Source organism: Cloeon dipterum, chromosome 4 (assembly GCF_949628265.1).
Source record: "Cloeon dipterum chromosome 4, ieCloDipt1.1, whole genome shotgun sequence".
NCBI classification, from domain to species: domain Eukaryota; kingdom Metazoa; phylum Arthropoda; class Insecta; order Ephemeroptera; family Baetidae; genus Cloeon; species Cloeon dipterum.
Window position 1 is genome coordinate 3,427,867 of NC_088789.1, and position 12,165 is coordinate 3,440,031.

General features: G+C 38.8%; 1 protein-coding gene across 2 annotated transcripts in view; it reads left to right on the forward strand.

The window, feature by feature from the left end:
• Positions 1-12,165, forward strand: part of emp (epithelial membrane protein) — a 28,639-nt gene that overhangs the window by 3,194 nt on the left and 13,280 nt on the right. Inside the window, exon 1 of one of the 2 annotated variants that reach the window (XM_065488611.1) lies at positions 10,982-11,220. The exons of the other annotated variant lie outside the window; for it this stretch is intronic. Within the exon in view, the coding sequence (XP_065344683.1) occupies positions 11,166-11,220 (55 nt within the window). The 5' untranslated portion in view covers positions 10,982-11,165. Of the gene's footprint in view, positions 1-10,981; positions 11,221-12,165 lie in introns of those variants that run through there. 2 annotated transcript variants of the gene reach the window in all.

A 12,165-nucleotide genomic window follows, 5' to 3' on the forward strand; every position in this document is an offset into this window, starting at 1 on the left:
AGAATATGACGCAATGTATTTTTTCTCCAGGGGACACTTATAAAATAAAATAAGATATTTGGATATAAAAATAAATAAGAGATAGTCAAATTTTTGACTGACTATAATTTAAAATGGACAAGGTTTAAATTTCAAAACAAATACCTGAGATGAGTTGCCCAAAACAGTCAGCTTGCAGGTAGATTTAACAGTTTTTCTCATTACCATGCCTTTGCCTTTCCTAAAAGTACGAGTAATTTCAAATTTATTCTGATACAATTATTAATATTGCTAATGAATTATACAATTAATTAAAAAAGGCATGACAAGCAGAAACCGCATAAACGCACGAAACAAGATAGTGAGCCAATTTTGTCGTGTGCCGTAGATAACGTTAATTTTTTATATGATTTGAAAGGAAAGTGATAATAGCTGTCATCATTATCTTATTAATTATTTAAAAGGTTTGAATATCTTAACATTTATTTGCCTTTGGCTTGTTTTATTTCTAAATCTTTTGGTTAATTATTTGAACATTTCTTTAATAAAATTAAAATGATTAAAAAAACTAATTCAGCAAATTGAAAGTGTGTAAGATTATCAGTTATAAAACAAAATGGTACAAAATAAATACTGGTGCCCTATTTGAAGGAAAAGTGATATTTTCTCTCTGACTGAGGGAAGACGTTTGGTGCTGTATTATGAGACGAGGATTAAACAAGCACAATTAACCTACTCAAACGTCTGAAAATCGAGAGGACAGCCGCATTTAGAAAGCTGGGCGACACGAGATTGCTTATTCGCAATGCGGGATTCACTTTTTCCCGCCCGTCGATAATTAAAATGCTCAAATTAAGCCCGCAGGAAAGGTCGTGCTTTAAAAAGTCCGAAGCTTCTGACGTTACACGGACAGAACCAGCTTTTTGTGTTTGACTTTTGACTCATCCGTAATTCAGTGTGCGCCTGCTGTGCTTTGCCGCGCGTTTGCGTCATTAATGACACGCCGATTGTGAGGCTAGCTCATTTTTTCGCTCAAAGTGTGCAGAAATTGCACAGTCAGAGCAGAGAACGGCGACTGTGGGGTCATTAGAACTATTATTTGAGCTGCGCACAAAAAGCTGGTGCAGCTCTCTCGCTGCAAATGCGCGCGGCGCCCGGTCCCCGCTGTTACTCAAGTGGAACGAGTTCGGCTGCTGGATACTTTTCTTTGTGACCGAATAATGATACGTTATTTGGACACGCATTAATTTGCCGCTACTAATGACCCGCACCAGCTCCAAATAACGCTGATTTCCGAGTTGCAAATGTGCTTGATTTATTTGTTTGATGACGCGTTTGCCGCATAATCTTTTCAATACTTTATAGCGCTATTAATTTCTAAAAAGGAAAGTTTGCAGCACGAATTTCGTATGTTATCCTAATTTTTACAAAATAGAATTGAAATTTCTAATTGCCCAACAATTTTCACATTTTCTTGGGAAAGTCGATGATTATTTCTTGATAAAAAAGAAACACAAATTATAAAGATCGGATAACAATAAGCAATGCATTATATCAGTTTCATGAATCATTTCTTGAGAGTGCAATCCGTTATGTTTGAAAATTTTGCCAATCAGAAACTTGATATTTCCCCACGGGAGTGCGTAACTCTGTCTCTATCGCGGATTGCGGTGCTCGTGTATGCTACTTGGGAACAAAATCCGCTGGAGTGCACTTTGCTGTTGCACTAGGAACGTGCAAGATGCTCACCTTGACTCTCTTTGCGAGCGAGCACGAGGGGTCATCCCGTCGTCAGCTTAAGCTACTGGGAGTTAAATCTATTTATTATAATTACCATTAGCTGAATGCCATTCGTTTTGTAAACTGGACGTGAAACAAACCAAGCTGCGCGGGAAGGTTGAGTCTGTTCAAACACGCAGTTTGTGGTCTCTTTTGAAATTCTCATTAATTAAAGAGGAATTTAAACTATTTCCTCGAGTTTTCTATTGTTGCGTTTGTTTCCAAATAATTTATCCACTTTGTTTCGCTTCAACTGAATGATCAGCCTTCAACGATTTTGGCATTTTCGAATAATTTGTCTTTTATCAAATGTTCAAGGCGAAAATAATGAATACCTTTTGATACAAAAGAGCATTTCCGTTTAACGCACTACGCAGAACAAATTTATTGTTTCTCGTTTCCTTTGCTACATGCTGCATTTTGACTCTAGGCAATAATTACTCGGAGATTAAATCATTAGAGCTTGGTTGCTATAAAAATCTTTCAGTTCCCTGAAGGTGAATTGAGAGTCACTGGTTAAAGAGGCGGTTCACCAAGTGGAAAAAATGATGTATCAAAAACAAAATAACTTATTCTAGGTGTGTGAATTATTCCTTACAACCAAATCATAGCTATTTCTATCCTAAAAATTATTATTTTTTCTTGAGTTAGAGCAATTTAAATATAATTTGTAAGATTTGATTTAGGAAAAGAAGTCACAACCACATGCAATTATTTTGTGGACAATTTGCTCGCTCGACAATATAATTGCTCATCTCTTTTCTGCACGCTACATAAACCCAGATGAGTAATTTGCCAAGGCCAATTTAATTTAATCCGTTTCCTAATCCTCCACAAAATAATAGTCCCGCTATTTTTATTTAAAACTGTCCAAATCCAACGGGTCATGAAGAAAACTTGTAATTAAAATTCATGTAACAATTAATAAAAATTAATTTTAAATAGCAAATCAGCTTTTGCTGCACATAACATTATTTCGAACATTTCTAGTTAATTCTCCTGAACGCGAGCTCAATAAAAATTGTGCTCTCCTTTTCTCCTTCGCTTTCAAGACCATGAAAGTCGGCACTGGTGTCGAGAGTGTGAGACTGGAGCGCAAGAGGGCGTTAATATAACGGCATCCTTCCTCACTTTTGCCTACTCCTGCCAGGTAGACTTCCACCGCTGCAGGCCTGTTTGCATCTTGCATAGCCAGAGGCGAAAAAATATTAAGCTCTCTCGAACAAATAAAAACAACTGGGAGCAAAATTTGTAATATAAAACCTGTAAAACGATAAATTGTTACTGTATACAAAACATTATAAACTAATTAATTTGTGTTTTAAATGGACAGAAAAGAAGGTTAAATCCGTTAATCTACGCGTGGGTTGCATAAATTTATGATTTCAAGGCAACCCTAATCATAAGCGGCTATTTTTAACAGTGTAAATATGGCGACAGACATATAATCAATATAACGTTAATTTGAATCTCTACGAGTAGTTTACCCTGGATTTATTTTTTTAGCAAATTGAAAGAGAGGTTGTGAATTATATATTAATTTCCAGCACGCAACTCGTTAGAGCCCTATAAAATCGAATCGGCTCATTGATTGCCACTCTCCGAGCGTAATTTGAATTCATTTGCAGCTCATGCGTACAACTTTTGGAGCGAACGAGAACAAGGCAAAATGATTAATTGATCGGCGGCAGAAATACGTACATGCAATGCTCATGCATTAGTAATAGGGTGCGTGCAGCAAAACACTCGCCCGGCTGTTTTGTGTTTGCCGTGGACAAACACCTGTGCTTTTTCCGTTATTTTCCACTTAGACGTCACACAGTCCTAATCTGAAATGTGAAAAACTTCCTCGGTGTGTTGCCTCACGGGGCGAAAACAAAGACACTCGTCGACAGAGAGTTAGTCAAGTGCCTGGCGAGATGAAACACTAGTGGTCTCGAGAGGTGCATCCTTTTTTCTCGCCGAATGTGGACGAGGGTGCAAACGGCTTTGAAGAGCTGCAGGCAGGACTGGCGGCGAAGACTCGAGACGAGCATGTCCGACGAAGAGCAAGCCGTGCAGACGGTGCATGAAGGAGAAGAAGAACGACTTGCCCGTTTGAAGAAAATACGGAAAATTCAAGTTCTGGCCAGTAAGTTAATTGTTTTGGTTGCGCAACGCGAGGGAAAGAATGAAAGAAACCAAAAGTATGGCCTTGCGGCTGTTGACAACACGAGAAAATGCGATGACTCGTAGAAACGATTCACGCGCCCTTCGCAAGCAGAAAATTTGGCGAACAATGAGAGGAATTGATTGGCCGCATACATTGTTGTCTTTGCATTTGGAAAACACCGAGCCGCCGCGGCTGCAGATGAAAGAGAGAGGCGTGCGTCGCGCCGCGGTGAGCGTGTCACTGAGCACAATACTGCTAGAAAATCTGCCCGAGTAGAGTTGCAAAATGCGATTGCAACAAAGTGCGACTCCTGAACTATGATTCTCACGTGCCTTGACTAATCGATGAGCACATAATTATTCGCTAATTTCCGCGAGCAATGCGAAAAACCGCTGCGTGGGTCAAATTTCCATTTGTGGTGTACGACCCAAATTTTTCGCCTCGGTGTCAAAACTGACAACGCATCATGTACTAACGATGAAATAAAAATAGATTATATTATGACCTCTATGCCAGTGTTTTCACACCAAACCTGGTTTTCTTGCAGTTCCGTGAATTTTCAAATATGAATTTCTTGTTAAAAAGCACTTGACAACGTTATTGCCAGTTCTTAATTACTTATGCATGTATTATGATGGTTTTATTGTTTTGTTGTTTTAATGAGTCAACACTGTAAATATCGAATCTAGAAAAATAAATAAATTATCTATATATCTATCTTAAAAGCTGAGCTATGATAAGTTTTACATTTTTTTTAATTCTGTTCTCTGTATATGTATTGACTCAGGATATAAGGTGGCTAAAAGTGTAAAATTAAAGACAAAATATATTTCTTTTTAGCCTCTGCTTTGCACATCCCGTGGGCTCTGAGCTCACCGGGTCCCAATAACACCACTAAGCGGATAACATGGAGCCGCAGAGGAGCTTGGGCTCAAAGTGGCTATCTTTTCGCATTGCCACACCGAGTTCTTTCGTTGAAACGCCGGAAATTTGTCCCTAAAGCCGCTGGAAAGGTGAGAAAACCAGCAAGTGGCGAATCCTCCTAGCCCGTTGAGCTATTCAAACATTTCGAGTCACTGAACTAACAACCTTTTGCCATCTCTGACATTGGGCAGCCAGTGTATCAGATCCCCGAACAGCTAAAAACTCTCCCATTGCTTTGACGTTGTTATAATGGGCAGCAACTATTTCTGCCTCATCAGCAGTTCTTTAACTGCTAAACAAAATCCTTGTGACTGAGTTAGCTGAAGACGATTCTGTATCACTAGTTGTTGAAAACTGCATTGAATATTCTCTTTGCTGAGCACAATCAAAATCCTAAATTTAAATATTTTATTGGTGCCATTTTAAAATGTCATTCTTATTATTCTTATTTCACAAATAATCTTATTAGAGGACAGCTGCTTCGACTAAATCGATGAATTTGAAAACTAAATTAATGAACGGATCAAAAATAAATGAATTCAGTAAATCAGGGGGATCGAATTTGTTCCTATTGAATTTTTCTGAATTTAAAATTTGTGGAACAAAAAGTTCCAGGGCACAAATCAGCAATTTTCCAATTTCTATCATTGCTTCATTTAACTCAGAGGAGTTTCAACTATTTTTAAAATTCAATTTCGTAATTTTTTTCGTTTGTTTTGCTAAGCATATTTTTTCCTCTTGATTTTAGATTATTACGATAATATTTTTTGAATTGACTGTTGTGTATTAAGCAATCCCTGTCACTCCTGTCAGTTTTTGAATGAAATTCCGTCGAAAGGAAGTTTGCTACTTCAATTTGATGATGGCCAAAAGTCTTCCGATCAAATGAGTGGCAAGGAAAAGAGTGAATCAGCGTCTTGAAAATGCGTTACGGTGTTGGCAAAGCGCCAAAGTGTTTGTTACGCAGCTCACACACTAACATATTTTACCATTTTACCGGCAACGCACGCATGTCAATTGCAAAGACAGAAATGTTGCGGGCCTGGATAGCGTCGAGCCGTCGAGGGGCGAATATCATCATGGCCACGCGGCTCATTAATAACACAAAAGGCGCAGCTCGGCACACACAATGCAAGGCAGCCCTGCAGCCGCAGCCGATTTTCAAACAAGGCGTGTTCCTTACTGCGAAAACGGCTCCTTGCATCATCTCGCAAATATGAAACACTCTCGAACGCCTTTTCAAATATATGCACATACTTTTCCCGAGGGACTTGATTTTGCAGTTTCATTGCTGAAGATGATTAATAAGCTTTAACCTCAGATTGCAAAACTCTTATAAGTTAATAGCCAAAGGCTGCCAAAATTAGATAGTGACATATTCATCAACGTTTGAAGCAATTTAGTATTAAATTAATGATCGCGCTAACACGTGAATGGAGCTTTTCTTATTAAATCAAAGCAGCACTCGAACAAATTTATGAGTCATTATATCATTATGCCAAATTGGTGCAACCTTCGTGGAGTGCCAAACCGCCGTCGAGATGTGTGACAACTTATGATGAATTCGTTTGTGCGTTATTATATAACAAATAATAGCATGGTAGGCGAGACAATGCATTTCCAAGTCAATGTCGAGCTATGAACAGGTGTCTGCCAATCAATCGAACACACATACAACGAGGGATGCAAAATCATTCGGCCGCACAATGTACTCTGTGACAATGCACGTTTCCTATGCACCTAATATGAGCTAACATCGATTCCGCACAGGTCAAAAAATAGTCATCACGCGTCGGGTCCAATCGTTGAGGCCGAAACACTTTTTAGACCTTGGCACGTTTCGGCACGGCACACAGGCCGCGAATAAATGAATTATTTGATAAAACCTTTTTGTTTTCTGTCGTTTAAATGGGATGCCAATGCGTGCAATGCTGCTGGCTCTACGAGTCAAACAAAAATTTGTAGTAAAATATATGACTTTGAAAATATATAACTTTAAAAAAGCGTTAATTTATGCATTGAAGCATTATACTTTTTTTAACTTTACATCTTGTGACATAACAATAGTTTTTGCCAATCCAAAACAATTGTCACTAACTGTTTCCTTACTAATTTAATTTGGATGCTTCGATTAGCCAATCAAAAATCAGTTAATCAGTTATAGGTTGTAGCTAGCAGCCCCAAATGTTTAAGGCCAATTTTTAGTAAATAAACGGAAAGTGGATCAATACAGGGCAACAACTCACAATTTTTTTAATTGATGTTTGTATGCAATAAGCAGTTATCGATAAATAATTTGTACTACAATTTGCAATGACCAAAAAAAGGACCTTTTGCTACAGTAAAAATTCAAAGTTTTCAAAGTTCCCCTTAAATTTACAGCGCTTTGACCACATTTTCTTAGCAGATTTCAATTCCTCTCGTCGAGATTTGTCCAACCGCATAATATGAAACCTTTTAGGGGAACTCTTTGTTGGAAAATAAAATAATGAAAATAAGATATCAAATAAGGAGACAGTTCTCACCATTTGCAGCCAGTTTCCTAAAAAATTTACGCTGCTATTTGTGTCAATTTTGGCCTCAGCTGAATCCTAACGGAAGAGTTCGTATTAGCAACAAGGATTTTGTAGTATTTCACTGTGTCAATCTTCTTTAAGTTGTGGTAAAATTTTTAAGTAGTGCTGAAAATAGGAAAACCCCGGTCCAATCCGTCCCACCTCAAAGCTATCTAAATTTAGACATGGGTTTTACGCGCAAAAAAATTCGCTAACACGCACTGCGCCCTCAACAGACCATCGATTAACGCAGTCAAAGCTCCCTTCCAAGGTCAAGATGCGACATAAAAACGGCTGCAAAGGCAATATTTGAACATCGCCTGAGTGGCAGTTATTCGCCGTTTTTGCCGCGGCCATAGTCATTATTTATGCACATTTTGAAGGTGACTTTGAGGCGAGCTGCGCCTTTTTGCCGTCTTTTCTATTCGGTTGACCTGTGAATTTCATTGTGCACGTGAACCAGGCGATTTTCCGTTTTTTTTTCTCTCCTCGCAAGCACCTTATTTGCGTAATTAAAATGCATGAACGACTGCATGACGAATTTTGATTCTACGCCAAATCCATAGCTTTTGACACGGACGACAAACGGTGCGAATCCAAGGCACAATCATTTCTGCGCGACCTATGACACAATTCTCAAATTCGGTGAGAATTGCTTGTGCAGGACGTTGGGAAATAATCGATCGCTGTCGTTTATAGAGTAAATTTAGTTTGGAAACAAATATCTATTCACGTTAAATAAAAACGAAAACTATGAATATTTTTAAATAAATTATTCACCATAAAAAGAATGTGTCGCCGTTTGCCGTTTTTTGCAGAGAGCTGGAGGCTGGCCGTTTGCCTTTTATAAATATATCTGAAAGTGGTTTTGCTAGTTTCTTTCTCGATTCGCGCAGCCTGATAGAAAAAGTGTGCTGCAGGATTAAAACGAGCTCGACTTAAGCAGAGAAATTAGCAAAAGCATCTATCAATCTGCGTTGATTGAACTATCCCGTGCAGAGAAATTGAAAACCGATTATTAGTATCGTGAATGTAATCAAATTTTGATAACCAAAAGGTATGCTGAATTGGCCAATGTGGGTCATTAAATTCTCACTGCCTACGTGTGTGTGTATACTTTCGCGCACGCACATCGGCGCCGTTTGCCAAAACAACGCGTTTATTACAAAATGCACACCTCTATAGCAGCGACTTATTTCATGCCCGTCTAGACTTGCAGTTAAAAGGTTTTCACGGTTATTAATAAATTTACTCACCTCGTGAACTTTCAATAAATAAAGATAAACGAGATTGCAGCTAGCAGTTTTACTCTGTGCCTTTTGACCGAAGAGTTTGGAATTTATCGTGAATGTCATATTAAATTTTACAATTGAAAATAATACTATGATTAATTTGGAGTATTTTCGTACATATATTAAAAAACTTTACAAGACTGTTTTAGCTTACGCTGTTATTTTTCGCGCTCCTTAGTTTTAAGTGCAGTTATTGTGTAATTTAAATTGTTTTAGTCCAGGTATGGACCAAAAAGGTCTTTCTGATCTAGAATCATTAAATTATATTAGTTAATTTTTAACTGATTTGCTATATTTGATTTTTTATTCTTTCAAAGAATTTAGATAAGATCAAAATCACAAAAAAATAAAGGACAAGGATAAACATTCATGCATATATGTTATTTTTGTGTTTATATATAAAAAAGTCCTTCGACTTAAAAAACGCCATTATTTTTGTTGTTTAAAAGGTCATAGTGTGTTATTTTCACATTTAAACAAATTTTAAAAACATAAAAAAAACCTGATGGCCCAACGAGGAAGCTGGTTTTCTATGCTTAAAATGCTATTATGATTCATTCACCTCCGTTTAATGACTTGACATTCTTTTTTATGCACAGTGAATGCATCTAGACTTGTGTTTGACACTGATAAAAATGGGAATAAACAGTGTTTGTGTATATAGGAGCGAGCGAAGCACCGTTATTGGCTACCGACGCCGTGCTCACTATACACGATGTCCTTTTATATTTCTGCTCAAGCTCGCAATTGACACACATAAATCACATTGTTTATTCAAATCACAAAAAGTGGCAAAATCCGCTGCCAAGGGAAAGAGAGATGCGCTCATTCAAGTCTCCGAGAATCAAAATTGGAGCACGCTCGACTGTTAATGTAATTAAATCGAGCTCGTGCGAGCGGCGGGCCACAGGCCGGTCAGACAGTCGCTAAGCGGAAACCGATCCTCTCGAATATCCTTCCTAGTCCCGGCGGCGGTGGCGGCCTTGCTTTTTTCGTGATTCAGACGAAAAACGCTTGATCCCTGGCTCCACGTTGATGACTAAATCGCTACCTTGTATTTGAATGATGAATTATTAGCATCTCGTTTCCCTCGCAGTTCCGGCTCTCCTGCGCTGCTAGGTTTCTGACAATATGTGCTTGTTTTGGAGTCGCTTTTCAAGCTCTTTAGCCGCAGCTGAAGCGAAAAGGTAAACACGGTGCCTGCTGTCAACACAAACATTAATATAGCACACATGTCGCGTGGAATGTGCGAGTGAGATTTTTTCGCAGACACTGCCCAAGATAATTGGCTATGCTGGCTGCGTGGTCAAAATCAAGCGTCTTCATCTGTGATGCGAAAGTCGAAGACGTCAAAAATGGGTCAAAATGCACGGCAAAAACGATTCCGAAAATTATACTTCTCGTGGAGCATCACGAGTTGGCACCGAGACTCGAAGAGACATTTACCGTTGGGTTTAATAATTAAAAAATCAGAAAGAATTTCACTAACAGGGAATTTAATTTAACATTTTTATTTAGACGTTTTGCTGTTAATATTTTTCGAGTAACTACTTTATCATTAAATGCCCTTCGTCATTTTAAGTTGAAAGGAAAGCAATCTTTTATAGAGTATATTTCCTTCTTACTAGATTGAACTTTTTAAATTTATCGCAGGCTCCAGCCCAATATAGTTGGTTTCGTGACAGGAAATTTTGAAACTAAATATTTGTTAAAATTGACTCCCAGCCAAACAATCTTTAAAAGATAATAACTAATAAAAAATATATATTCAACCCACGAATATTTTGAAGGACAGTTAAGCCGGACGCATCTCATTGGCAAGATACTCCATATCACAAAACGATAATTGCGAAATTATCGGCAAAAGGACGCGCGGACGCATCGACCGCCAACCTCATCTGCATTCGTGACGGAACCCGTGCGCTATTTGTGTAATGACGGACTAAATTGCAATGAGAGAAACCGGCGTGCTCAAGTTCAAATAATAGTGCGTAATGCGTCGAGCCATTTGTGAAAACGGCGAATTGCATGTATACTAGAATTCCGGTCGGCCGCGGCGCGCGCTCGGTCGATCGTTTATGTACAGACCGATCGGACAAATAAGCAGAAAAATGAGGAAACGGCCATCGGGCTGTAAGGTCACTCCGGAGGAGGCGCGCTTTTTGAAAGTCACCAAGCCGTTGGCTCGCACTGCTGGAAGGTGAAATCTACCATCATTGATTGCTGCTGCAGACGCGAGCGAGAGAGTGAGAAAGTTAGTCGCTGCTGAACGCAGAGTTAGTCAGTCAGTCAGTTTTGCCTGAGACGTGAAGGTATCAGGTGCTCTTGGTGCGCCGCCGCCGCCGCTCGCTCGCTCGCCGCTTTTGGATATGCGCCGCTGAAAGTGAAATTATTATCCTCGCCGCGCTCTACGACAATTCCAAGTTCTGATCTGCTTTTCGAGCCTTTTTCACGTACACTCGATTTTTATCTAATCGCGGCAAGATGCAGCGGGCAAAGTTTATGGACAAACTCAAAAGTGGATACCTTAGGAAGTGGTGTAAGTATATATTTATTTTAACACTTTATTTCCCGGTTGAGTTGTGTTGCACCATGGGGTACTGCTCCTTTGTTTAAAAGAAGTTGAAGACAGATTGCAAATAATATACCGGAATTAATTTATTTCCAAGACTTCGATATTTTCAAACAAAAGTTATTCAACTAAAAGAAAATAACTAATAAGTTTTAAGGAACGCTGTCATTTAAAAATTTTAAATTCTCGAAGCACTTTGTTCTCAGTTGACATTGCCTGTCAGCTCACATTATCCGAGGAAATTTAGTAAGAAAAATAATAAAATAAAGTAAATTTGTTTTGCTGTTGTTTCCGTTCAAAGCTCAATTACTATTTCTCTAAATCTTTTTATTTATCAAATATTTCCCCGTACGAGACTGGATGGTTAGGTATTTTACTAAATTCGAGAGCCTGGTCCATTGGTCACTCGCAGTCAAGCCTGAAATGACGTAACGCGACAGCTTTTGTGGTTTTACAACATCCTAAAAAGGCAAACGGTGCAAATTGGTGCAATTAGCGACTGAAATGCTTTGTCCCCAACAAAAATCAGCGGTGCAGTTAGCATGAAAGTGGTAATTAATGTTCTCTGAGAGACCTTATGAAACTGCGTTTGTGAATGGCGTTATTTGTCATTGTTGGAACACTCGAAAACAAAATTATTGCATAAAGGTCACTGGTTTCCCTTTGAATCAGGTTGTATCGTGTGGTAGAGGTGCATTTTAAATTCGACATGGCGCAGACAGATGAGCGTGCTGGACACAAAGTGCGCTTTTTGCGACGGAGGCTTCCATGCTGAGAGAATTTGGCCCGCGGCGAATTTTTTCAAATTCTCTGCTCCGATCGCGCAACCATACTATTACGTGTTTTCTCTGCGGCAGACAGGAGAGACTCTGAAACTGGTTGAAAACTCGATTCTTTGCCGCCGACTTAAGC